Below are 25,985 nucleotides of genomic sequence, written 5' to 3'. Positions count from 1 at the left end.
TTTTCTTTTCTTTTTTTTTTTTTTTTTTTTTTTTGCAGTACGCGGGCCTCTCACTGTTGTGGCCTCTCCCGTTGCGGAGCACAGGCTCCGGATGCGCAGGCTCAGCGGCCATGGCTCACCGGCCCAGCCACTCCGCGGCATGTGGGACCTTCCCGAACCGGGGCACGAACCCGTGTCCCCTGCATCGGCAGGCGGACTCTCAACCACTGCGCCACCAGAGAAGCCCTGGTCTTTTATTTCTATTAACTTATTCATTTAATAATGAAGCCCCTTAAATATTTGAAAGTCACCTTTGCCATGTACTCACATATAAGGAGGCCAGAAAAGAGCCTAGGAGAATAAAAATCTTGGGGACAGAACAATGGATGGATGTTTTGTTTTTTTATACTTCCATTTATGTTGTCACACTATTCATATGGCAGATAAAAACTGTGTTACTGTATGCAAGTTCACGTGCCCTATGCACAGCGGGGCCAAACAAACCAAGACATCGGATTTTGGAGCAGAGAAATATTTTTGCAGGGTCATGCAAGGAGAACGGGTGGCTCGTGCCCAAAAAAATCCCCGAACTCTCTGAAGGGTTTCAGCAAAGCATTTTTAAAGAAAAACTCAGGAAGTATGCATGAGATACTATTATCTGGGTACTTCAGAGAGGAGCTACATTACCACAGAGGATATGGAGGAGGGGTCTGTCCCGGGAAGACTCCACAGGGTCCTGCTTGGTTACAATTGGAAGGAACAAAACATATCTGTCTTAGGTGTAATAATCTTATAATTGTAGGAAAGAAACATTTGGACCCCATCAGTGGGTTAACAGGGAACCGAGTCAGAAATGGACTCTCCTTCCAAATAGCCTTTTATGCTTTAATACCCCTTAATCTGCTCAAAGCCCTTCTGGCGTCCTGGACAGATGGGGAAGCAGGGACACAGAGCTATGTCTGCCCATGGCAGTGACCACACAGCACATCAGAGGAAGGGGCAGCACATCCGAGGGAGGCCTGATAAAGAGCTGCACTTGCTCAGTGCCTCAGCTCTCACAGCCCCGACTACACCCCTCCATAGCTCAAAAAGATACTTGCTTTCTCTTCTGCGGCAACCTTGGAGCAATGTGATGAAAGGCACATGGAATCTAGAGAAGCCTGTCCCCAAGAATCTTCTTTCTGAGAACGTTCCATGGAGACCAGACAGAGCAGAGTCTTCTACACCAAACCCATGGCTCTAATCCACAAATCTCGAGTGTCCCTTACATGCCAGGTACTGTCTAAGTTTGTTGGGGACAGGCAAAACCAAAAGCTTCATGTGTGTTATGTTTCAGGAAGCCATCAGAAGATTTTAAACTACAAGCTACAGCAATGGGAAGGCAAACGGAAGAAATCACTTATCTCAGATATCAGGAGTGACACAGTGCTTTTAATAGCTCTCAGAAACAATGATCCCAAAGAACGCAAAACCTTTAGGAGCTTACCACTAAGTCACCGACTTCAGCAGATACACTTTATGGGCTATCATTAATTCTCACTTCAGCCATTGTTTAGCACTTTATGCGATTATCTAAAACAATATTTTACCAACTTTGACACATAACTCGAGCATGAAGAATCTGAGGGTGTGTTCAAAATAGACAAGTTACAAGGAACATTCAAGAGCACTCAACCTCCTCATCTCAGGTGCCAGGATCTTAGGAAGCAGGAAAGACCAGCCAAGAGCAGAATGCAGTCTGATCTGACATAGAGCACAGACCTGTGGTTGCCAAGGGAGAGGGGACATGGGGGAGGGATGGATTGGGAGTTTGGGATCAGCGGAAGCAAACTAGTATATATCGGATGGATAAACAATAAGGACTATATAGCACAGGGAACTATGTTCAGTATCCTGTGATAAACCATAATGGAAAAGCATACGAAAAAGAATATATATATGCATAACTGAATTTCTTTGCTGTACAGCAGAAATTAACACAACATTGTAAATCAACTATACGTCAATAAAATTTTTAAAAATTAAAAATGCAGTCTGATTTGGACTTGAATCTTAGCTTGAGAAATCCAAGCATTTCCAGATGGAAAACCTGCTTCCTTTACTGAAGGCGAAATTTACATTTCTGCTTCGATAATGTCTTTCTGTAAAGTAGGCTCATGGTGAATATAACAAAACAGAAATAGACTCCGAGATATAGGGCACGAACTAGTGGTTACCAGCGTGGAGAGGGAAGGGAGGAGGGGCAAGATAGGGATAGAGGATTAATAGCTCTGAACTACTATGTATAAAATAAATAGGCTACAAGGACATATTGTACAGCACAAGGAATATAGCCAATATTTTATAATAACTTTATTTTTATTATTATTATATTTTTTTGCGGTATGAGGGCCTCTCACTGTTGTGGCCTCTCCCGTTGCGGAGCACAGGCCCCGGACGCGCAGGTTCAGCGGCCATGGCTCATGGGCCCAGCCGCTCCGCGGCATGTGGGATCTTTTCAGATCGGGGCACGAACCTGCGTCCCCTGCATCGGCAGGCGGACTCTCAACCACTGTGCCACCAGGGAAGCCCTATAATAACTTTAAATGGAGTATAAGCTATAAAAATATTTAGCCACCATGTTGTACACCTGAAACTAATATAATGTTGAAAATCCACTATACCTCAATAAAATAATAATATTAATAAAAAATAAAAGGGGCTCAGGTTTTGTTTACACTGGACACAGCAATGAACAGGAGACACATGGTTCCTGCTCTTAGGCCATTTTTCTAACTAGCTGAGAGACCCAAAGAAATTTTTTTTTCCTTGATTAGTTGAAATCTCAGTTTCCCCATCTGTCAAATGGAGGACTTTCTCATGGAGCTTCCCGAGGGTCCACCGATGGCTGGTATTCATTCTGAAGACACAAGCACAGTTTTGTTAAAATCGCTCCCCACACCCAGGTAAAGTGTGTTCTGCACACTCTGTTCTGACATCTCATTACTCAACAACTCATGAGCATGTGCTCACGAGTTTTTAACAACCCAGGCCAGGACTATATGTCTGTGTCAGAGTTCTTCCATAACATCATCTTTAAAAGTGATGAATCAATTCACAAAAGATATTTTTTAAAGATAATACTCAAAGTTGCTGAGCATGTTTTGAAATAGGCACTCCCATTCCCTGATGGAAAAATATGTAAATTGGTACAACTTCTCTTTAAATCAATTTGGCAATACAAATTAAGACCCTTAAAATATTCATTATCTTCTCACCTAGTAATTATACTTCTGGGAATCTAGCCTAAAGAAATACTGCAAAAAATATATGAAAATAAATTGTTATGCAGAAAGATGTTCCATTGTTGCATTACTTTAAATGGTAACCAAAAAAAGTGGAAACAGCATTAAATTGTATTTGGTGAGATTGTAGTTATGTTTGTATATGTATATATATATGAAAGAAACTCACCAAAATGTTATCAGTGAAGAACATGAGTTCCTACATTGAAAGATTCTGCTAAGTGCCTAATCCAACAGATGAAGACACAGCCACAACAAGGCAGAATATGTGATATTTCAGCCACTGGAGAGAAAGAGAAGAACCTAAATCCTGCTGGGGGAAGGGTGGGAATGGGATAGTATGAAGGATCTAGAATCAAAATAGAATTAGACTTCTCAAGTATAATACCAGAAGACAGGAAACAGTGAAGAAACAATACCTTCAAAATGCTGAGGAAAAATTACTTCCAACCTAGAATTCCATACCCAGCCAAACTATCAGTCAAGAGACTAACAATATTTTCAGAAATGAAAGTTCAAAAACTTTAACCTCTATAAAACTTTTCATAAGAGTATGTGTTTCACTCAAATAAAGGGAGGGAGAGGGAGGAAAAAGAAGACATGGGATCCAGAAAACAAGGGGTGCAATAGAGAAAGAAGAGATGCCCAAGACAATGGTGAAGGGAGATGACTGGGTAACAGCAGGCCCAGAGAGCACCCAGAACAGACTGGAGCAGGAGGACAGAGGGCTCCAGGAAGGACATCTTCAAGAACATGAAATTGATGGAATAGGCAGTGTTTAACACATTAAGAGGAGATGTATACTTCTGGCAATGAATTAGTGATAGGTACAAAGAAAACTTATACAAACTGAAAAACAGATATTTATTCTGAGGAAATTTAATATAGTGTAAAACATGATTTGGTTGTGAATAATATTTAAATAGTCATAAAAATGTAAACATTTACTAATGAAAAGTTATTGAGAGGGTAGGAAAAAGTGGATAGGGAAAATGCACATAGAGAGCTAAATTCTCTTCCTATACAGCAGTGATTAAAAACTAAACCTGAAAAATGGCTATTCTACCCAAAGCAATCTACAGATTAAATGTGACCCCTATAAAGTTACCAAAGAGAAAAATAACCAAAGTTATTTTTCACATAACTGGAGGAAATAATCCTAAAATTTATATGGAGGCATAAGGGACCCAGAATTTCCAAAGCAATCCTGAGGAAAAAGAACAAAACTGGAGGCATAACCCTCCCAGACTTCAGACAATACTACAAAGCTACAGTAATCAAAACAGCATGCTACTGACACAAAAACAGACATATGGATCAATGGAACAGAATAGAGAGTCCAGAAATAAATCTGCACACCTACAGTCAATTAATCTTCAGCAAAGGAGGGAAGAATATACAATTGGAAAAAGACAGTCTCTTCAGCAACTGGTGTTAGGAAAGTTGGACAGCTGCATTTTAAATCAATGACGTTAGAACACTCCCTCACACCATACACAAAAATAAACTCAAAAAGACTTAAAGACAGGACTTCCCTGGTTGTCCAGTGGTTAAGAATCCACCTTCCAATGCAGGGGACGTGGGCTCAATCCCTGGTCAAGAAACTAAGATCCCACATGCCGCAGGGCAACTAAGCCTGCGCATTGCAACTACTGAGTCCACAGGCCACAACTAGAGAGCCCACATGCCGCAAGTACAGAGTCCACATGCTCTAGAGCCTGTGCACCACAACTACAGAGCCCATGCACTCTGGAGCCCCCACACCACAACTAGAGAGAAGCCCCCGTGCCAAAACAAAGAGCCCGCACATCAAGTGAAAGATCCCGCATGCCGCAACTAACACAGGATGTGGCCAAAAATAAATAAATAATTTTTAAAAAAAGATTTAAATATAAGACGTGACACCATAAAACTCCTAGAAGAGAACATAGGCAAAACATTCTCTGACATAAATCGTAGCAATGTTTTCTTAGGTCACTCTCCCAAGGCAATAGAAATAAAAGCAAAAATAAACAAATGGGACCTAATCAAACTTATAAGATTTTGCACATCAAAGGAAACTATAAACAGAACGAAAAGACAACCTATGGAATGGGAGAAAATATTTGCAAATGATGCGACATACAAGGGTTTAATTTCCAAAATATACATACAGCTCATACAACTCAATAATAAAAAAAAATCAAAAAATTGGCAGGAAACCTACACAGACGTTTCTCCAAAGAAGACATACAGATGGCCAATAGGCACATGAAAAGATGCTCAACATCACTAATTACTAGAGAAATGCAAATCAAAACTACAGTGAAGTATCACCTCACACAGTCAGAATGGCCATCATCAAAAAGTCTACAAATAATAAATGCTGGAGAAGGTGTGGGAAAAAGGGAATCCTGCTACAACGTTGGTGGGAATGTAAATTGGTGCAGCCACTATGGACAACAGTATGAAGGTTCCTTAACAGACTAAAAATAGAGTTACCACATGATCCAACAATCCCACTCCTGGGCATATAGCTAGAAATGATGAAAACTCTAATTCGAAAAGATACATGCACTTCAATGTTCATAGCAGCACTACTTATAATAGTCAAGACATGGAAACAACCAAAGTGTCCATCAACAGACGAATGGATAAAGAACATGTGATATATACATATATATACAATGGAATACTACTCAGCCATTAAAAAAGAATGAAATAATGCCATTTGCAGCAAGATGAACAGACCTCAAAATTATGATACTAAGTGAAGTAGTCAGACAGAGAAAGACAAATATCATATGATACCACTTATATGTGGAATCTAAAATATGATACAAATGAACTTATTTACAAAACAGGAACAGGCTCACAGACATAGAAAACAAACTTATGGTTACCAAAGGGGAAAGGTGGGGAGGAATAAATTAGTAGTCTGGGATTAGCAGATACAAACTACTATATATAAACTACATAAACAACCAGGTCCTACTGTATAGCACAGGGAACTATATTAAATATCCTGTAATAAAACATAATGGAAAAGAATATGAAAAAGAGTATATATATATATATATATATATATATATATATATATATATATATATATATATATATATATATATATATATATATATATATATATATATATATATATATATATATATATACATATATATACACATATATATCTGAATCACTTTGCTGTACACCAGAACCTAACACAACACTGTAAATCAACTATATTTCAATTTAAAAAAAAAAAAACTAAAACTGAAAAAATATCTAGAAATTATAGCATAGCCTGTTATTTAGAAATAAGGAGATCGATTGTTTCAAGATGGCAGAGTAGAAGGACGTGCTCTCACTCCCTCTTGCGAGAGCACCAGAATCACAAATAACTGCTGAACAATCATCGACAGGAAGACACTGGAACTCACCAAAAAAGATACCCCACATCCACAGACAAAGGAGAAGCCACAGTGAGACGGTAGGAGGGGCGCAATCACAGTAAAATCAAATCCCATAACTGCTGGGTGGGTGACTCACAGACTGGAGAACACTTATACCACAGAAGTCCACCCACTGGAGTGAAGGTTCTGAGCCCCACGTCAGGCTTCCCAACCTGGGGATCAGGCAACGGGAGGAGGAATTCCTAGAGAATCACACTTTAAACTGTAGTGGGATTTGATTGCAAGACTCTGACAGGACTGGGGAAAACAGAGACTCCACTCCTGGAGGAACACACAAAGTAGTGTGTGCGTCGGGACCCAGCAGAAGGAGCAGTGACCCCATAGGATGCTGAACCAGATCTACCTGCTAGTGTTGGAGGGTCTCCTGCAGAGGCAGGGGGTGGCTGTGTCTCACTGTGGGGACAAGGACACAGGCAGCAGAAGTTCTGGGAAGTACTCCTTGGCATGAGTCCTCCCAGAGCCCGCCATTAGCCCCACCAAAGAGCCCTGGTAGGTTCCAGTGTTGGGTTGCCTCAGGTCAAACAACCAACAGGGAGGGAACCCAGCCCCACCCATCAGCAGACGAGCGGATTAAAGCCCCACCAGAGCAACAGCCAGCTCTACCCACCACCAGTCCCTCCCAACAGGAAACTTGCACAAACCTCTTAGACAGCTTCATCCACCAGAGGGCAGACAGCAGAAGCAAGAGGAACTACAATCCTGCAGCCTGTGGAACAAACACCACATTCGCAGAAAGATAGACAAGATGAAAAGGCAGAGGGCTATGTACCAGATGAAGGAACAAGATAAAACCCCAGAAAAAGAACTAAATGAAATGGAGATAGGCAACCTTCCAGAAAAAGAATTCAGAATAATGATAGTGAAGATGATCCAGGACCTCGGGAAAAGAATGGAGGCAAAGATTGAGAAGATGCAAGAAATGTTTAACAAAGACCTAGAAGAATTAAAGAACAAACAAACAGAGATGAACAATACAATAACTGAAAAGAAAAATACGTTAGAAGAATCAATAGCAGAATGACTGAGGCAGAAGAAAGGATAAGTGACCTGGAAGACAAAATGGTGGAATTCACTGCTGCGGGACAGAATAAAGAAAAAAGAATGAAAAGAAATGAAGACAGCCTAAGATACCTCTGGGACAACACTAAATGCACCAACATTTGCATTAAAGGGGTTTAAACCTATCCTTCTCAAACTCTTCCAAAGAATTGCGGAGGAAGGAACACGCCCCAACTCATTCTATGAGGCCCCCATCACCCTAATGACCTAAACAGACATTTCTCCAAAGAAGACATACAGATGGCCAAGAAGCACATGAAAAGCTGCCCCACATCACTAATCATTAGAGAAATGCAAATCCAAACTACAATGAGGTATCACCTCACGCCAGCTAGAATGGGCCTCATCAGAAAATCTACAAACAACAAATGCTGGAGAGGGTGTGGAGAAAAGGGAACCCTCTTGCACTGTTGGTGGGAATGTAAATGGATACAGCCACTATGGAGAACAGTATGGAAGTTCCTTAAAAAACTAAAAATAGAATTACCATATGACCCAGCAATCCCACTACTGGGCATATACCCTGAGAAAACCATAATTCAAAAAGAGTCATGTACCAAAATGTTCACTGCAGCACTATTTACAATAGCCAGGTCATGGAAGCAACCTAAATGCCCATCGACAGACGAATGGATAAAGAAGATGTGGTACATATATACAATGGAATATTACTCAGCCATAAAAAGGAACGAAATTGGTCATTTGTAGAGACTTGGATGAATCTAGAGACTGTCATACAGAGTCACGTAAGTCAGAAAGAGAAAAACAAATATCGTATATTAACGCATGTATGTGGAACCTAGAAAAATGGTACTGATGAACTGGTTTGCAGGGCAGAAATTGAGACACAGATGTAAAGAACAAACGTATGGACACCAAGGGGGGAAAGCGGTGGGGGTGAGGGATGATGAATTGGGAGATTGAGATTGACATACATACACTAATATGTATAAAATGGATAACTAACAAGAACCTGCTATATAAAAAATAAAATAAAATTCAAAAAAAAGAAAAAAGAAAGAAGGAGACAAATGATAAAAGTAAGAACTAAGACTTGAAAGTGGGAGGTAAGTATGGAGGTGTGTGACACCTGGGGATGTCAGCCTGGGAATGGCTCTTTTTCATAAAAATCTAATTATGTTCTACAGACATAACTTTGATTTTTTTGTTTTGTTTTCTTATGTTTTGTTTTGTTTTGGCCACGCTGCATGGCTTATGGGATCTTAGTTCCCCAACCAGGGATTGAACCCAGGTCCCGGCAGTGAAAACACCGAGTCCTAACCACTGGACTGCCAGGGAATTCCCATAACTTTGATTTTTTAATCAAAATTTTAAAATATAGAAGGCATCCACCGCCAAGTGAGAAGTGCGGTACACCTCAATAGCCAAGTAGGGTGGATTCATGCGGTGCAGGGCAGTGGGTGGGGAGAAGCACCACGGTGGGTTGAGACGGGAAGGCCAAGCATCCCAGGGGAGAGGGAACAACACAAGTGGTTGAACGGAGGGGTCCTGACGGCCTCCTTATTCTTGATCTGTACCACATTCTCGTTAGAAAGGTCATTAGGTAGAAGTGAGGGTGGGGGAGATGGACAGCAAGGGACTCCAATTAGTAGGCTGGGCCCAGTTCTAGGGAGTAAAGAAACAAGTCTGATGGCGGCGGTGGTTGTGGGGATGAAGAGGAAGCAGGGGTGACAGATATTTCTAGGGGACTCGCTGGCACACGATTCACTGGTTGAGGGGAACGAGGAAGAGGAGGGAGTTGATGGGAGTGATGGGGGGGAGCAGGTTGGAAGAAGAAAGATTCAGTCCTAACCGTGGATACCACCCCCAAGGCAGCAGGCTCTCCCTCCACCATCCAACACTAAAATCATGTGTGCAAAGGTGAGGCTCCAAGGGGTAGAGTGAGGAGCTCAAGCTTGGGAGTCTTGGGTTAAAATACCTAAAAAGATAGAGCCGTATAAAAGAAAGGCATGGACTTTGCAGCTGGACAGACCTGAGCCACGGTTGTGCCACTTCGTGTCTGTGTGATATTAAGCACCAGGATAAGCCTCACCACAGCCCCCTCACAGAGTCGCCAGGTGAGTCGGAGGAAAGAGCTGCTGTAAAACGTCTCACACAGCATCTGTCAACACGAGCGAGCTCCCTCCCATCCTATGTCCCAACTCCCACTCCCCCGAGAGCATGCAGGTCTTCAGGGAAGACCCTACAAGCTCTTCTGAGCCTGGCTTTTTCCAGCATCCCTCAGGCTGTGGGGTCCCAGAAGATTCCTGGGAGGCACCTCCAATTCCCCTCCCATCAGCTCAGGAACGGAGACCACACAGGATTGTTGCATCAACCAGAAAGTCAGCTTTATTAACCCACCACCAGCAAAGAGGGAGGGGAGACAGCTGGGGCGAGCAGGGGCTGGACCCAGGCCTTCAGGTGGTGAGGCCAGCGGGTGGGCAAAGGCGGCTCCAGGACCCTCAGGAGGCTTACCTTCGCAGGAAACATAGTTCTGGCCGGATGGGTGCTGGGAGGAGGGGCTGTAGGGGAGAAAAGGTAGAGCGGTTAGGTGTGTTGGGAGAGCAGGGGTGGGGCTGAAGGGTCTGTGGGGCAGGACAGGGGGGGTCCCCACTCACTGGGTGTCCTCACCCTCCAGCAGGGGGCGGTAGGTGGCGATCTCCTGCTCCAGCCGCGTCTTCACGTCCAGAAGGATCTGGTACTCGTGCTTCTGCTGTTCCATCTCGCAGCGCAGGGGGGCCAGCTGCTCCTCCACGCTGCAGATGAGCCCCTGGATCTGGGACAGCTGCAGGCAGTAGCGGTTTTTGGTCTCCTCCAGGCTCTTCTCCAGGGATGCTTTCTGTGAATGGGAGAGAGCAAAAGAGAGAGGCAACGGAGGGGGGTCACTGCTGTCCCCCCAGGTCTCTGGGCATGTTTCCTGAGAGGTGCATGGATTTTTGACCCCAGCTGGGCTACTTATGGGCTAGACAACATGGAGAAAATTTATTCCGCCATTTGTTCTGAGCCTTCATTTCTCCATCTATATAATGGGTACACTGACCCGTCCAACCCACTCCTGGGAAGAGAGATGGAACCGTACCGCGGCGATGCTCCATTACAGGGGGTGGTGCCATTACTGGCGACTTGGAGGCTCCGGCTGGGCCTGATCCTTCTTACCCTGCAGAGCTGGGACTGCAGTTTGACTTCCAGGCCCTGGAGCACCCTTTGGAGCTCATTCAATTCATCATGGCTGTTCTGCATCAGCTCGCTGTTAGAGGCCACTTCTTTGTTCAGCTCCTCTTTCTTTTTTTTTTGCGGTACGCGGGCCTCTCACTGTTGTGGCCTCTCCCACTGCGGAGCACAGGCTCCAGACGCGCAGGCCCAGCAGCCATGGCTCATGGGCCCAGCCACTCCGCGGCACGTGAGATCTTCCCGGACCGGGGCACGAACCCGTGTCCCCCGCATCAGCAGGCGGACTCTCAACCACTGCGCCACCAGGGAAGCCCCTCAGCTCCTCTTTCTGAGATAGGAAAGAACAGAAGGTGTGGGGCACCCCAGAGGCACCCAGGCTGGGAAGTCCTGCAGCAGGACCGAGGACCCATATCACCTTGCTCAGGAACCAGGCCTCGGCATCTCTGCGGTTCTTGTCTGCTCTCTATTCATACTGGTCGCACATGTCATTCAGGATGTGGTTCAGGTCCACACTGGGGGCAGCATCCACCTCCACGCTGACGTCCCCGCTGGTCTGACTCCGCAGGGTAAACATCTCCTAGGAAGAGATGGGGGGAGGTGGTCAGCTCAGCTGCCCCCTTCCCTGGCCCCAGGTGCATCTGCAAGCCCACTGGTCAGCCTCCCACTGCCAGCAGCAGCCTTACCTCCTGGTGGTTCTTCTTCAGGTAGGCCAGCTCCTCCTTCAGGCCCTTGATCTGCATCTCCAGGTCAGTCCTTACCAGGGTCAGCTCGTCCAGCACCCTGCGCGGGCCATTGATGTCGGCCTCCAGGCCCTGGCACAGGGCCAGCTCGTTCTCATACATGGCAAGACAAAGGCCAGGGCCTTCTGAGGCTCAAGACCTGCTGGTCCTCCTGTCTGGACAACCCCACTGCTCACCCCCTGCCCTCTACTCTCTGTCCTCAGCCCACCACCGTGCCGCTCACTTGGTCTTAAAGTCATTGGCTGCTAACCTGGCGTTGTCAGTCTGCAGAAGGGGCTGTGTATTCTCTATTGTGGCCTCGAATATCTGCAGAGGGGGTGAAGGACACGTCTGGTTAGCCAAGGCCCTGCTGCTCAGGGGTGAATAGCAAAGAGGGGGGAAAGGGGCCTCACCATACTTGGGGTTATCTGGCGGGCAGGTCAGTCTTTACTCTCCCCCAGACAGCCTAGGGTGCCTTCTCCACCCAGCTTAGCATGTGCAGGGGATGCATCCACGTATCCGACACCCCATCCTGGGCCCCATCTTACTTCGGAGAGAAGCTGATCCAAAGAATGCTTGCAGGGAGTAAGAGATTCAGGGTACCAGGTCCAGTTCAGATACCCTGATGCTAAAAAGGGACCCTCTGCCACCAGTTCTGAGTAGTCCATGGCCACTCCTCAAAAGCGGGCCTCAGTCTCCCTGTTTGTAAAATGAAGATGCTAGCAAGCGTTTTTCTAGGGTCCACTGCAGCCATGACCTCTATCAACACTCCACCACCAGAGTCGCGCACCTGGCCATACCACCTTGTTCCGCAGGTCCTCGATGGTCTTGAAGTAGGGGCTGTAGTCGCAGGTGGGTCTGGGCCTCTGATTCTGGTACCAGTCGCAGATCTTCACCTCCAGCTCCATGTCGGCCTCCTCCAGGGCGCGCACCAGGCGGTCATTGAGGTTCTGCATGGTGAGCTTCTCGTTGCCAGAGAGGAGGCCACCATTGCCACCACTGAGGCAGACGCCAAGACCACCACCATATCCTCCAACGAAGATGCTACCCAGGGCCCCACCAAAGCTGCTGCGGCTGCTGTAGTTGCCTCCATAGCCGCCCCCAGCCAGCAGACACCCCCGGAGGAGTAGCGGGAGGAGGACAGGCCCCCGTAGGTGCTGGGGGCCCGGCAGGAGCCTCCCGCCAGGACGGAAGACCCGCAGCTGGAGCCACTGCCGATACCACAGGAGCCCTGATGGAGCTGGAGGAGGTGAACTGGTGCCTGCAGGTGGTCATGGTGAGAAGAGAGAAGAGAAAGGTGCTCGGGGAAGCTGGGAGGATCCTGAGGCATCTTCAAACCCCAGGAATGTTTATATGCACGTGAGGAAGGAGGGCCCCTCCCAGCTGCTGACTCCGGGCACCGCTCCGGATTTCATCACTCCAGATTCCATCCAACTCCCCACTCCAGATTATTCAGCCCGGGGTCAACTCACTTCACTGTGTGCCTCTCTGAGTTCCCACCCAGTTTTTGGGGATGTGGAGCTGAGAGAAAGCATACCAACTCAAGTTGGTGTGACTCATGCTAGGCAACGGGAATCTATCTGGAGTTAGTTCTGGAGCCTGAGGGGCCAGCGGTGCCCTGACACAGGCGAATTTGTGGTGACTGCATCCCTGGGCAGTGAGTCAGCCCCTGGAAGGACTCCCTGCCCGACGGTGACAGCCTTGGATGAATGGCCTCAGCGGTGCTGTCCAGGGGCTGTCTCGGGATGCAGCTGTGGGGACCCTACATGGCTGGCTGTGGACAGGAGAGCTGGGTTCATGGTCCTGCTCTGCTCTGCTCCCTGTGTGACCTGTGCCCCCCACCCGCCACCTACCTTCTCTGGGCCTCTGTTTGCCCTCAGTAAGCCTGAACTGGGCAATCTCAGAGTCCTTTCCAGTTCTAAAAATTCTATGAGTCTTATCCCAGTTTCAGAGGCTGCCTTTGAGCCCCCAGGACCTCCAGAAGTGGTGTGTACCATGAAACGAGCAGATAGCAGCTTGAATCCCTGCTCTGCCCCGTACAAGCTGCATGGCATAGGTAGTCCTTTAGTCTATGAGCCTCTGGACCTCAGTTTTCTCATCTGTAAAAGGGGAGGGCACACCACCAGCCACAAAGGAACATGCATGATGGACCCTGCTGGCCCCTTCCCAATGGCCAGCCCTGACCCCCAGCCTCCCCTTCCTTCCTTTCCAGCCCAGCTACCCCTCACCCACCTCTCCTCGCCCACCTCTATGCTCTGGCACCTCCCTCCCACATGCCTGCCCTCTCCTCTTCTCTCCCACACTCCCACCCTTTGAGCAGCTCCCCCGCCGGGCGCATTGCTTCACCTAATCACAGGCACCCACCGTAAACTGTGGTGGGAGGGAATCCCCATCCTGCTGCTGGTACTACCTGTGACCCCGAACCCCGCCACAAGACTCCAAGACCCCACACTGTATCCCGGGCTTAGATCCCAACCGTTTTCTCTGGAGAGTCCACAGCTTCCAGGCTGGATTTGGCAACTTTATTCGTTCAGTCGAGGAGACGGGGGAAGGTGGCTCTCTGGTCACCTGCCACGCTCAGGTATTTACACATGCCACACAGTTCGGTGAGGGGCCTTATTCCTGCCACCAGTTCACAGATGAGGAGGCTGGAAGGGTAAGTGGGCTTACCAAAACCCCAGTCAGTGAGGAGCTGGGGTTTGAACCCCTGTCTGTCTGCTCGCCCAGCCCAAGTCCTTTCCACCATCCTGAACCACTCTCTTTTTGCCCCTCCAACATACATCACTGTCTTGAATCAACCCTGCGAGGTGAGGAGGAGAGAGGGAGAACCAGAGAGAGGGTGATTTGCCCAAAGGCACTGCGTTTAAGCTGCAGAGCCGGGACTTGACCCCAGAGATGGGCTGTCTTCAACTCTCCCGCAATGCCTGGCAAGCATCGTCAGCCTCCCCGAGATGCCTGGAATGAGCTCTGCCCATGGTGGGCATGATATTGGCCTGAGGGCTGAAGGCGGGACTGGGGGGTCTGGACCCCAACAAGGAGGCCTCCTTGGGGTGCCCTGGGGGGTGACCGACAGAGCTGGCCACCGTCCTTGCTCTGCAGTGCCTCTGTGGAGGTGAGAGGAGGCGGAAGAGGGCTTGCCTCAGCCTGAGTCCTGCTGGACAATACCACCTTGAACCTTGGGGCAGGAAATTCTGTCTCAGCATAACCAGGGCTTTGTTTCTGCCACATCACGTCCCTCATCTGGAGGCACAGGGCCCAGAGAGATGAGCAGAGCTGGTACCCAGCCTATGGCTTCAGGGCCAGGCCTGGGAGAGAGAACTTGCTATTCCCTCCCCTAACCCCAAAAATAGGCAAAAGGGACCCTGGCATCTTAGACAAAACCCCCACCATCCCAGGCTTCAGGATGGGCCTGGAGTTCAGGTCCAATCACAGATTCATCACCTTCGGAACTGGAAATGGCCTTCAAGGTCAGCAAAGATCACCAAGCCCCAACCAGAGAGCACAAAAGACTTGTTCCATGTTAAACAGGACAGAAGCAGAGGAGCAGATGGACTTCCCTGGAGGTCCAGTGGTTAAGACTCCGTGCTTCCAATGCAGGGGGTGCATGTTCAATCCCTGGTTGGGGAATTAAGATTTCACATGTTGCATGGTGCAGCCAAAAAAAATTTTTTTAATAAAAAGAAGGAGCAGAGACTAGACCCAGGTCCAGCACCCTGACCGAAGTCCATACTGACTCTCCCGGTAGTCTCTGGGAGCTCCTTCTTCTCTGCACCACCCCCCAACCCTCCACCTCCCTTCTCACCAGATCGTCGCCCCTGCCCCCATTCCTGGAGGAGTCGGGGGTGGGATTACACACAGGCCCAGCCCTAGAGGTCGGGGATCTGCATGGGCTGAGAAGCTGCCGGAAGTTGCCAACCAACCCATCAGATCACTCAATCAACACCACAGACCAAGCACCCACCATGTGTCCAGCATTTGGGGTGTGGCAGGGAGGAGAGAGGTGCTGACGTGGTCTCTGACCTTGGAACTTATCATTTGACCCTGGGGAGAAAACTAAGGCCGGAAAGACAGCACAGTGCAGCAGGAAATCTGGGATGCTCGGCCCACAGGATGCAGCTGGCATTTCCTCCGTGCCAGTGAGGCACACCTGCCCCAAGGTTACCAAGAGCCAGAATCACCAGGCCTGGTCAGCACAGAGCACAGACTCCCACCAACCCTTCCAGGCAGTGGGTTGCTTCCTCCACCCAGGCCTCCTTCCTCTCTCCTTGGCCCAGCTCCATCCCAGGTATCATCATCACATACCTGAATTGGCCAGGAAATATTATTGGCCAATGCCACACCTCAACTTGCAGTGATTCCCAAATCTGACTGAACACGAGAATCCCCATACAGATTCCCGGGCCCTGCTCTGACCCACTTAGTCAGCATTGCCCAGAACAAGCCTGATGGTGGGGAGGTTTTACAAGCTCCCAGGGGATTCTGGTGTCCAGCCAGGCTGGGGACCAAGAGGCAGCTGTGGGAGGGAAGGGAGGGGAAGGAGACTCCAGGGAGCCTGAGGGGAGAGGGGAGGTCGCTGCAAAGTCCCCAACCACTGATGGCAGCCACAGTTACAGGCTTCAGGGCAGGATGAAGAAAGAAAGGAGCCAGATGAGCCAGGACAGAGCAGGCTGGAGTCGGGCCAGCAGGGGCCAGATACTAGGCAAGTCGTTCCTCCCCTCTGAGCCTCAGTTTCCTTCTCTGGGAAATGGGTATGGCAGCACCACTTCACAGGCACAGAGAGGTGAAATAAATAAAGCAGCTGTCACGGACTGGTGGCTGTCACTGCATTTATCTTCAGGTATTTATAAAGCACCTACTATGTGCCACACACTGTGTAGACACTCAGATGCAAAGAACGAGACAGAGAGGCCCTCAGGGCAGAATGTCTGGAGGAGGTAGAGACGTCCCCAACACTGAGTGTTCAGGCCATAATGGGGGGTAGGGGGCCTGCAGGGAGGGGACAGGCTCTCTGGGAGTGAACAAATGGCCCCCAGGCAGGCTCCGGCCCCGTGCCTGGTCCCAGGATCTAGGTGAGTCTGTGAGTGCCTTACCCACCTTAGGCGGTCCTCCGCCACAGTGTTGGATCTCCCCCTTCCAAGGCAGGGCCTCTCACAGCCCCTCACAATGGTCTGCACAACCAGGGGCCCTCAGGGGAGCCTGTGGCTGGGTTAAGCTGGGTGACAGTCTGGACTTTACCTGGGGGCTGAACTGTCCTGGCTCTGGTCCCTCTGTTCCCCTCAGTCCCCCAAAGCCTGGGTGGCACAGGAGAACACACTACATAAGGGCTGAGGGAGGATCGTCAGGCATTGCCATTGTGCCCAGCTTACCACTCCTAGACTGGGGTCCCTCAGGGTCCCTCCGAACCAGGGCCTGGGTCTCTTGCTTCCCCCGGGCCCAGTGCAGACCCAGGCACAGAGCGACGCACTGCCGTGGACAGTGTTACTGCCATGTCACTTCTCTGCAGAAAGCACCGTCAGGTCACCCTTCCAGAGCGTGGGCGAGGCGGAGGAAGAGTCACAGGGGCTGACTACCCGTGGCCGGCCCGAGCCTGGGCATCAGGTGTGTGTCCATCGTATGAGTGTGGGTGAGACGGCACCCAGGGGAGGTATAGACCGGCTCACTGAAACATCTGGTACAGCAGGTGGGTGGGTGTGGATGAATGTGAGTCCCTTGGAGAGTCCCACAGCTGGGTCCCCCAGTCCAGCCGCAGGCACACGGCCCAGCAGCCTGGGTCAGCGTGGTGTGTCTGGACAAAGCCATACCATCCCCAAGGGGACCACAGGCCCTCCACCCCCAGGCACTCCTCCCTGTGGCCCCCACCTGCCCAGGCCTGGGCTGAGCACTCCTGGAAAGGGCGGGGCTTTCCCTCTCTGGGCCCAGCACTCTGCCCTGTGGACCTCCAGCCCCGGCACCGCAGCCACTGCTCTCCTGGTGCAGCTCCCAGGACACCTGGCTGCTCCCCCATTGTGGCCTCCTGACCACCCACCCACTCGCTTTGTGGGCAGGGGCTTCTTCCCCTGCAGAAGGGTGAAGTCCGGGGCTGCCTCTCCCAGCCCCACACTCTGACCCCTCCTCACTCACCCCATCAGTAAAAGTGCACCCCCAGAGTCTGCGGGGAGAGAGGGCCCTGCCTAAGAGCCTGGGGTTGGGCAGGGGGTGGGGCTCTGGCCGCTTTCCCAGCGTAGCTGCCTCCCCTCCCACGCCCTACTCCACCCCTGACATGCCAGGCTCCATACAGGGGCTGAGTCACTGCTCCTCAGAGCCTCAGGGTCCCCATCCACATAATGGGGCACCTCTTCCCGGACCCTCCCCTCTTCCTGGGACTGTCATTCAGGTAAATGAGATCACCCCCAGACGGACCATCCTCAGCCAGGGCTGGTTCTCCCGGTTGTGGCTGGATGTACGGTGGGGGCCTGGTGGGTACGGTGCCTCCCTCCCTCCTGCCCTCCATCCCCACCCTGATTGCTTCCCAGGCAGCTGAGAGATGCCAGCCCCTGCAGGAGCGGCGCCCACGCTCCCAGCCTGCTTTGATTCTGACATTTGCCTCTGCAGACACGGGCCCTGGACTGCAGCCTGTCGTCCCTGCCATGGAAAGGAATTCACTGTCTTCCCCGTCCCTGGGATCGGGGCCGGAAGGGCCGTTAGCTGCGGCTCATCTCACCCCTCCTTTACTGTGGCTTCTGAGATCCAGAGAGGGCCTGTGACCTGCCCAAAGTCCTCACACCCCACCGCCCACGTCATAGACAGTGCTCATGCCACTGCCCCACCTGCTTCTCCCGGGCCTCCGCTGGTCCCAAGCCTCCAACACGCTGGGCCTCTGGGGGCTCTGGCTGCTTCTGTCCCCTCCCTGCCCCAGCCGCGCCCTCAGTCTCCAGGCACCAGGCGAGAGCACGTGTTTGGAGGGGGCCTGTCAGTGAACCCGGGTGAGGGCATCCCTCCTCCCGTTAACACCTTCCACCCACCCCCACTTCTTGAAGAAAACCAGGAAATCAGACCCGCCTGGCCCAGTGGTTTCCAGATTTACTCAAGACTTCCGGGGCTCCTCTCCTGCTGGCTTAGCGCCTGGCCATGGAGTGACAGGGGCCAGGCTGGAGGGTGTTGGAGCGGCTGGGGCAGGACAGCCCCTCCCCCTTCCCCAGGAGGCAGCTTCCCACCTCCCTGACCTCCAAGCTGCTGGAACCAAGAGGGGACGAACTGCCAGGGAGGGCAGTGCTGCCCCCTGGCACGACCTCCCCTGAACGCCCCATCCTGAGCTCACCATTTGAAGACATATCCCTGGGAGAGGCCCCACCCTCTCTCCCACACCTGACTTCTCTGGAAGCACAGGTCTCAGCTCACATTCCTGGGGTTGAGGCCAGGGGAGCATCTGGACCCACAAACCCCTCCTAGGGGTTTCCTGAGACTCACACAGGAGCCTGGGCCCTAATCACCCAGCCTGCCTCCCCGCCTTCCGTCCTCCATCACCCCCTTCAGGAGGATCCTGATTTCTGCCCTGGCCTGCCTCCCTGCCCCCTCCCCACCTTGTCCCCTCTTAGAGGAGGACACAGCCCCCAGGACTGTGCGGGGCACAGCAACCGAGCGGATGCTTTAGCCCGCGTCTCTGGTTCCTGAGACCTTCTTGTCCATTTATGGATGAGAAAATGAGGCTCAGTGAGGGGAAGGCACTGCCCAAGGTCATGGACCCAATTACAGGCCAAGAAGAGGACACCTAAGACACCCGCCCCTGACACGCTGACCTCAACCTGGGTCTGGCACTGCCTGGACCACCCTCCCAGGGATCACCAGCCCTTGGGAGATAAAAAGCAACCCCCACCCCTTGAGTTCTGCCCAGACCTAGTCTTCACCCTGCTCTAAGATGACCCCTGACCTCCAAGTCAACAACAGTGGGTGTCCACGGACTCCTCCCCCTGCCCCCATTCGCCCCCCCCACCGGTTCCTCCCTTCCGCGCTAGGGCCACGTCAGTGGCCACAACCAGAGAGCATTCCATGTCTCAGTCAATGAGATTTATTGGTCAGGGAGGGGGGATGGGAAAGGGACTGAAGCTGGGTGCTGGGGCTGCGGAGCCAATAGGAGGCCCCAGAGGGGCTGGCAGGGGGAGCAGAGTCCTCACTGGTTGGTCTGTTGGACCTGCTCGCGGGAGGAGATGACCCTGCCATCCTGGACTTCTTCCACAATGGTGCGCACCTGGCGGGTGGTCACAGCTGCAGGAGACAGACACTCAGGGTGGGCGGGGCCCAAGAGGTCCTGGCTCAGCCCCCAGCCCCCTGAGTGGAGCCGGCTTTCTCCCTCATGGCCACTTGGTGTCCACGCCTCTGCTGGCCCCTCAACATCACATCCGCACAGGTGTCCCCCTGACCTTGCCACTCCCTCCCTCTCACCCTGTTCCTTGCTGGTGCCCCTGGGTGAATCCTGCCTCCCAAATAGATGGTTTGATTCTGACCCACATGTCCTTCTGCAAGAGGAAGACTGCACAGACTGGATGCTACATGAACTGGGGTCTGTCTCCATTTCTCTGCAGTCTCAAGGGCATGGATTATCCTCCCTTCAGAAGCGGATCTCCAAGACAAGACCCTGGTCCACACCCTTAGACTAGATGCCCCGGGGCTGGGATTTTTTCTTCCCCATCAGACTGGGATCTGGAGGACAAGGACCAAGTCCCTTTCTGCTATCAGACAAGAGACTCCAGAACAACACTGCTTTTGCTCATCTGTAGGGTCCCAAGAGCAAACATCGTGAGACCATGTCCCTACCTCCCCATCAGATGAGCGTCTCCAGAGCTGGGACCATGTCTCCCACCTCAGACTAGGATCTCCAAGGTAAGGGCCATTTCCCTGCCTCTCCCCCATTGGATCAGATAGTGTCCCGCTCACTTGATTAGGACCCTGAGCCCTACCGGGTCCCTTCCCCCACCCCTGTCAAGGATCAGCCATCATTTCCTGGAGCTCCTGGACACCCTCCCCCAGCAACGTACAGGTGGGTCGCCTGCCCCGTGCAGCCCCACCCTCAGCTACCAAGATGCTTACGTTCTCTGGACTTGTGCTGAGTCAGCCTGCAAAAAAAAAGAGAGAGAAGATTAGATGTGGGTCTCAGCCTCACTTCTGCCCCAGGCCCCCAGCCCTGGCCCCGGGTCCCCTCTCACTGGGCATCCTCGCCCTCCAGCAGGCGGCGGTAGGTGGCGATCTCCTGCTCCAGCCGCGTCTTCACGTCCAGCAGGATCTTGTACTCCTGGCTCTGCTGTCCCATCTCGCAGCGCAGCTGGGCCAGTTGCTCCTCCACGCTGCAGACCAGTCCCTGGATCTGGGACAGCTGCAGGCAGTAGCGGTTCTCTGTCTCCGCCAGGCTGTTCTCCAGAGATGCTTTCTGCAGGAGAGCGGGAGGGGCAGGGGTCAGAAGGGTTCTCAGTGCCCCCTCCAGGGACCTGGGCACCTCCACCACACCCCCCAGGCCTGGCAGCGCCCCTACCATGCTGAGATGGGACTGCAGCTCGATCTCCAGGTTCTGCATGGTGCGCCGGAGCTCTGAGATCTCGCTCTTGCTGCTCTGCACCATCTCGCTGCTGCTGGCCACCTCGCGGTTCAGTTCCTCTGTCTGCAAACAGGACACAGGACAGGGCGGCATGAGCCCAGCTTCCCTTCTCCAAGTCAGGTGACCCCTGTGGCCTCCATATGCTCAGCCCAGGGCCCACTCTGTGCCCAGACAGGCACCTGGGCTCTCCCCCACTCCCCCGAATACCCCCTCACTATGGCCACCTTCCTGACCTCCCCTGGGCCTCTCAGGCCTCCTCCCAAACCTGACTGTGGGAGCAGTGCCTTCCCACCAGCTTCCCACTTCCCAAAAACCAGAAGCCTTTGAAAGGATGTTAAGTTTTATCTTTAATTCCTGCAAATGTAAAGCACAAGAATAGGAAACTTGAGAACCAGTCAGGACAGTAGCCAGGCCCCTGGTGCTAGTTCCTGACTTCTTGAGGGACAGATGCAAGCTCCTGGGGTCTTGACCCTCTGGCTTTATTCCTGAGGGGGGCTCCCTACCCACCACCAGATCCCAGCTTCAGCCAAGCTCCAGGCCTGTGGATGCAACAGGCGACCCTGACCCCCGGTGTCCGTGTGGCTCACCGGGGATAAGGAACCCAAGATGCCAGGCGCTGGGCTTACTGTGGGGACTCAAGCCTTGCACCCCGTCCCTTGGGGAAGGCCTCTGGCGTGCGGCAGCCCCCACCTTGCTGAAGAACCAGTCTTCGGCATCCTTGCGGTTCTTCTCCGCCATCTTCTCGTACTGTTCGCGCATCTCATTCAGGATGCGGCTCAGGTCCACGCCGGGGGCGGCGTCCATCTCCACGCTGATCTCACCACCCACCTGGCCTCGCAGGACTTTCATCTCCTGTGGAGGAGGGGACGGTGGGTGTGGGCATGCATCCTGATCTCTCACTCCCAACCCTTCCCACGCAAGTTCTCCAGACCCCTCCCAAGGACACCTCCTTTGTTCTGCCTGCCCTCTACTCTCTGACCCTCTAAATGATTTTTATTCACCTGCTCTATGTGGGCTTTGCCTCCACCATCAGGCTAGGGGTTCCCTGAGGACAGATTCTGTGTTTCCCCCATGAGACTGAGGGCTCTCTGAAGATAAAATCTAATTCTTAAGCCTGAGCCCCCAAAACATCCCGTCTAATTTCCAAACTTCTACCTAGGGGCCAGATTCGAGGGTTTGAGCTGGGACAAGGGGACAACCTCCTCAATTATCTCCTGTCCTGCTGAGGGAAGGCAGGAGGGGCAGAAGAGGCCTCTGCGGGCCCCTGGGAGGCTCCCCAGATGCAGGGAAGCAAGGTAGTACGTGGAGGAGGCTGCCTTGCATGGGGATCAGGGCTCTGCAGACAGAGCAGCGCTGTAAGGCGACCAGCCTGGACACCTGTGCTCTTCCCACAGTCTCAACCTGGCACAGCCCCAGAGCCCTGCCACCCACTCAGCATCCTCTTTGACCTACTGCCCTGGCTGCCTCACCTCCTCGTGGTTCTTCCGGAGGTAGACCAGCTCCTCCTTGAGGTTCTCGATCTGCATCTCCAGGTCGGCTTTGGCCAGGGTCAGCTCGTCCAGCACCCTGCGCAAGCCATTGATGTCGGTCTCCACACTCACGCGCAGGGCCTGCTCCGTCTCGAACCTGCGAAGGGAACCAGAGACTTCGTCAAGATGCTTGGACTGGCAGGTGCAGGTTCTGGCCAGCACCCTGCCTCCAAATGATGAGGGGGTGGAGTAGAAGCCCATGGCAGCCCTGGGAGCCTGGGACCACGCAGGGCAAGGCCCCACCCCCACCCTGCTTCCTGGCTTCTCTCCCCTCTTCCTCCCGCCTCCCTTCTCGCTCTTCCATCACCTGACTACAGCATCTGCTGCGTTTGCTGCATCCTGGGCTAAGAGGTGCAGGACTCTTAGCAGGGACTCCCCCACCCCCAGCTCCTGGACCTTGCCACCAGCAACTGAGGAGTCCTGGGGTAGGGAGGGGTGCCCCCAGTTCCTCCCCAGCACCCTCTGGCCAGAGCTCACTTGGTACGGAAGTCATCAGCAGCCAGACGGGTGTTGTCGATCTGCAGCAGGACATTGGCATTGTCTGTGGTGGCCATGAGGATCTGGGAAGATGGGAGAGTAATCAGGTCACTGGGTGGGAGTAGCTCAGCACAGACCAGGGTTCTGAGGCGGGTCTCTCTGTCTGGGGGCCAGGATGCGGCTGCCTCCTCCAGGAAGGCTCCCTTCCCACCCAGCCTTTCCCCTTTACTGCATTACAGTTGGTAAGAGAGGCGGGGCCAGCCTGAGTCTGATGGCTGAAACCTTGCCCCCCTCCCACATGCCAGGCTCTGCCTTAAACCAGAGTGGACAGCCATCCGGGAGTGTCAGGCTGGAAATGCAGGAGAGCAAGAAAAGAATGGGAGGATGCCCCAGGGCAGAAGCTGTTCCCAAGTCCTGGAAAGAGGACAGATATGGGAAATCTCATTTTACAGCTGGGGATATAGTGTCCCTGAGAGGCTCCCCCAAAAAGGAAGACTAAAGGAATCCTCACCAAAGAGCAGTTCCAAATCAGAAGTCATGACCCCTGCTAAGTCCTGACCCTGGGCTCCAGCAGGCAGCCCCGGCCCCGCCCCAGGTTTGCTGAGCCCCAGTCTTGAGGGCACAGCAGGAGAGATGGGGAAGCCAGAAAAGTCCCCAAATAAGGCACACGAGTGGCCTCCTGAGGTCCCGCCCCCTCTCTCTCACCTCCTCCTCCTAGCAGGTGCCAGCAGGAGCTCACCCAGACCCCTGACCCCACCGTAGCCCTAAATCCCCCTCTTGTTCCAAGGAAAGAGGTGCCTGAGTATCCAGCGACCCCAGGGACCCAGCACTCCACAGGCATCCATTCATCTTATCCTACAATCATACAAGGTGGCAAAAAGCTCCATGATGGGAAACTGAGGCTCAAAGGAGCTCCACAAGGCCTGCTTGTCCCTAGCCCAGGCCGCTGCCCCAAAAAAGAGACCGTAGGCCACAAGGTGGCCCCAAATGGGCTCCCAGAAGCCAAGCCGGATCCAAGCTGTCCTTAGTTCCCCAAGACCCTGTGGCAGCCCCCGGGCTGGACTCCAGGCCTTGGTCAAGGGCAGGAGGTAGGGGAGGAAAAGCTGTGGCCCGCCAGGTCCCCTCCCACCGTAGCCCCTACCTGGTTCCTCAGGTCCTCGATGATCTTGAAGTAGGAGCTGTAGTCGGAAGTCGGCCCTGGGGTCTGCTTCAGGTACCAGTCGCGGATCTTCACCTCCAGGTCAGTGTTGGCCTCCTCCAGGGCGTGCACCTTCTCCAGGTAGGAGGCCAGGCGGTCGTTGAGGTTCTGCATGGTGGCCTTCTCGCTGCCCCCCAGCATCCCATCACCACCTCCAAAGCCACCGCCACCAGTGCCAATGCTGCCGCCACGGCCGCCAAAGCCGCAGCCGTAGCCACCGCTGCCATAGCCGCCGCTGCCGTAGTCGCCGCCGCCGTAGCCGCCTCCAGAGCCGAAGCTGTAGCAGCCAGAGTAGCTGCCGCCCCCAAGGGCATTGCCCAGGCTGCCAGACAGCTGGCAGGAGGTGAGGGATGAGCTGCCCCCCAGGCCAGAGGAGCCCCTGACGGAGTTGGAGGAGGAGAACTGCCGGTTGCTGGTGGTCATGGTGGCAGCAGCGGGTAGCAGGCAGACACGGAGAGAGAGGGCTCGAGAGGAGAGAGGCCCAAGGCGTGTGTTGCTGCCGGGGCTCGCCCGCCTCCTTTATAGGCCCCAACAAATGGGCGTAACGATTACAACAAGTTCGCTCCTCTGTTCCCATTCCCCTGGGCTGTCATCACCGCTGGCTGCCCGCCAGCTCCCAGGTGGCTGTGGGTCCCCTTCCCTCCCACCGTCGGGCCTTTGCATCATTTCTCCGAACCCCCGTGCTGGGCGTCTGCTTGTGTGTATGTGCGTGTCCCTGGTCTCAGGCCTGTCACCTGTAATTCAGGCAGGCCCTTCAGCTACGCTTTCCCATGACCTAATACGGACAAGAGGAATAAGCAGGACGTGACCGTCACTGAGCCCTCCCAGGCAGCTGCCCCCGGCCACACACCACACCACACACCACGCCACACACGATCCTGGCCCTGGGCGAGGTGCAGGGGGACAGCGAGGACCGGTACCCCATCCTGCCTTGGAACCTAGACCCAAACCTACCAGCCTCACCACACAGTAGCTCGGTCAGGTCTCAGATTACCACCCCATTTACAGATAAGGAAACTGGGGCTTGTAGAGGCAAAGTGTCCCACCGCCCCACCTAACTCAGAACTGGCTGGCAGGGCTTCTTCCTTCATCGCACCCTGCCACAGCACCTATATGCCTCCCCAGGGGCCTGTGACACACTGGCCCCCTTCTGCAGAGCCCTGACACCAAGGAAGCACTGCAGGGGCTGTGGTTCCCTCTGTCCAGTTTTCTGACCCTGTCCCCATCCCTGGAACCCCCTGGAGACCCAGCATCCTTTTCTGACCTTTCCCCATCTCTCTCTCTCACAAGTGGGAAGTCCTGGGCTGGAGTGGGCAAAGGGGAGCTTAGCTGCAGGCTGGGGAAGTGGCAGGCTGAGAGGGGGCATCGTGGTAAAGGCAAGAGGAAGAAGGGTGAGGGGCACGCCCCTTCCACCTTCCTCACCCCTCCTATTCCCCAAGAGGCCTCAGGCAGGGGGCATATACCTTTGGGTCCCAGCCAGCTGGAAAACTAAAGGACACTGCCCAAGAAGAGGGTCTTCCTGAGACCCCGGCCCTGGCCAGTCCCCTCC

The 25,985-nt window shown here is 52.8% G+C and overlaps 2 protein-coding genes across 3 annotated transcripts; both read right to left on the bottom strand.

Annotated features, from left to right (window-relative positions):
• Nucleotides 1–10,391: 10,391 nt before the first annotated feature.
• LOC112398455 (keratin, type I cytoskeletal 16-like) lies at nucleotides 10,392–12,942 on the bottom strand. The gene is given in 8 exon segments (XM_024743031.1): nucleotides 10,392–10,616; nucleotides 10,934–11,059; nucleotides 11,364–11,525; nucleotides 11,632–11,788; nucleotides 11,912–11,994; nucleotides 12,471–12,775; nucleotides 12,778–12,903; nucleotides 12,906–12,942. Coding segments are annotated over 8 exon segments (1,221 nt in total).
• Nucleotides 12,943–19,813: 6,871 nt separating this feature from the next.
• LOC112398445 (keratin, type I cytoskeletal 17-like) lies at nucleotides 19,814–24,859 on the bottom strand. Of its 2 annotated transcripts, XM_024743018.1 has the most exons (9): nucleotides 24,693–24,859; nucleotides 24,380–24,605; nucleotides 23,239–23,321; nucleotides 22,702–22,858; nucleotides 21,923–22,084; nucleotides 21,170–21,295; nucleotides 20,847–21,067; nucleotides 20,731–20,756; nucleotides 19,814–19,908 (listed from the first exon to the last, which is right to left on the bottom strand). In XM_024743018.1, exons 1-9 carry the CDS (start codon nucleotides 24,857–24,859, stop codon nucleotides 19,814–19,816), a joined length of 1,263 nt encoding a protein of 420 aa, XP_024598786.1. The 2 variants fall into 2 exon arrangements, with proteins under 2 accessions (XP_024598786.1, XP_024598779.1); XM_024743011.1 differs by having other exon boundaries at nucleotides 24,380–24,859.
• Nucleotides 24,860–25,985: the final 1,126 nt, after the last annotated feature.

Source organism: Neophocaena asiaeorientalis, unplaced genomic scaffold (assembly GCF_003031525.2).
Source record: "Neophocaena asiaeorientalis asiaeorientalis breed wild unplaced genomic scaffold, Neophocaena_asiaeorientalis_V1.1 scaffold1, whole genome shotgun sequence".
NCBI lineage: Eukaryota > Metazoa > Chordata > Mammalia > Artiodactyla > Phocoenidae > Neophocaena > Neophocaena asiaeorientalis.
Note: the sequence above shows the minus strand (reverse complement) of the source record. Positions and strands in the feature narration are given on the sequence as shown.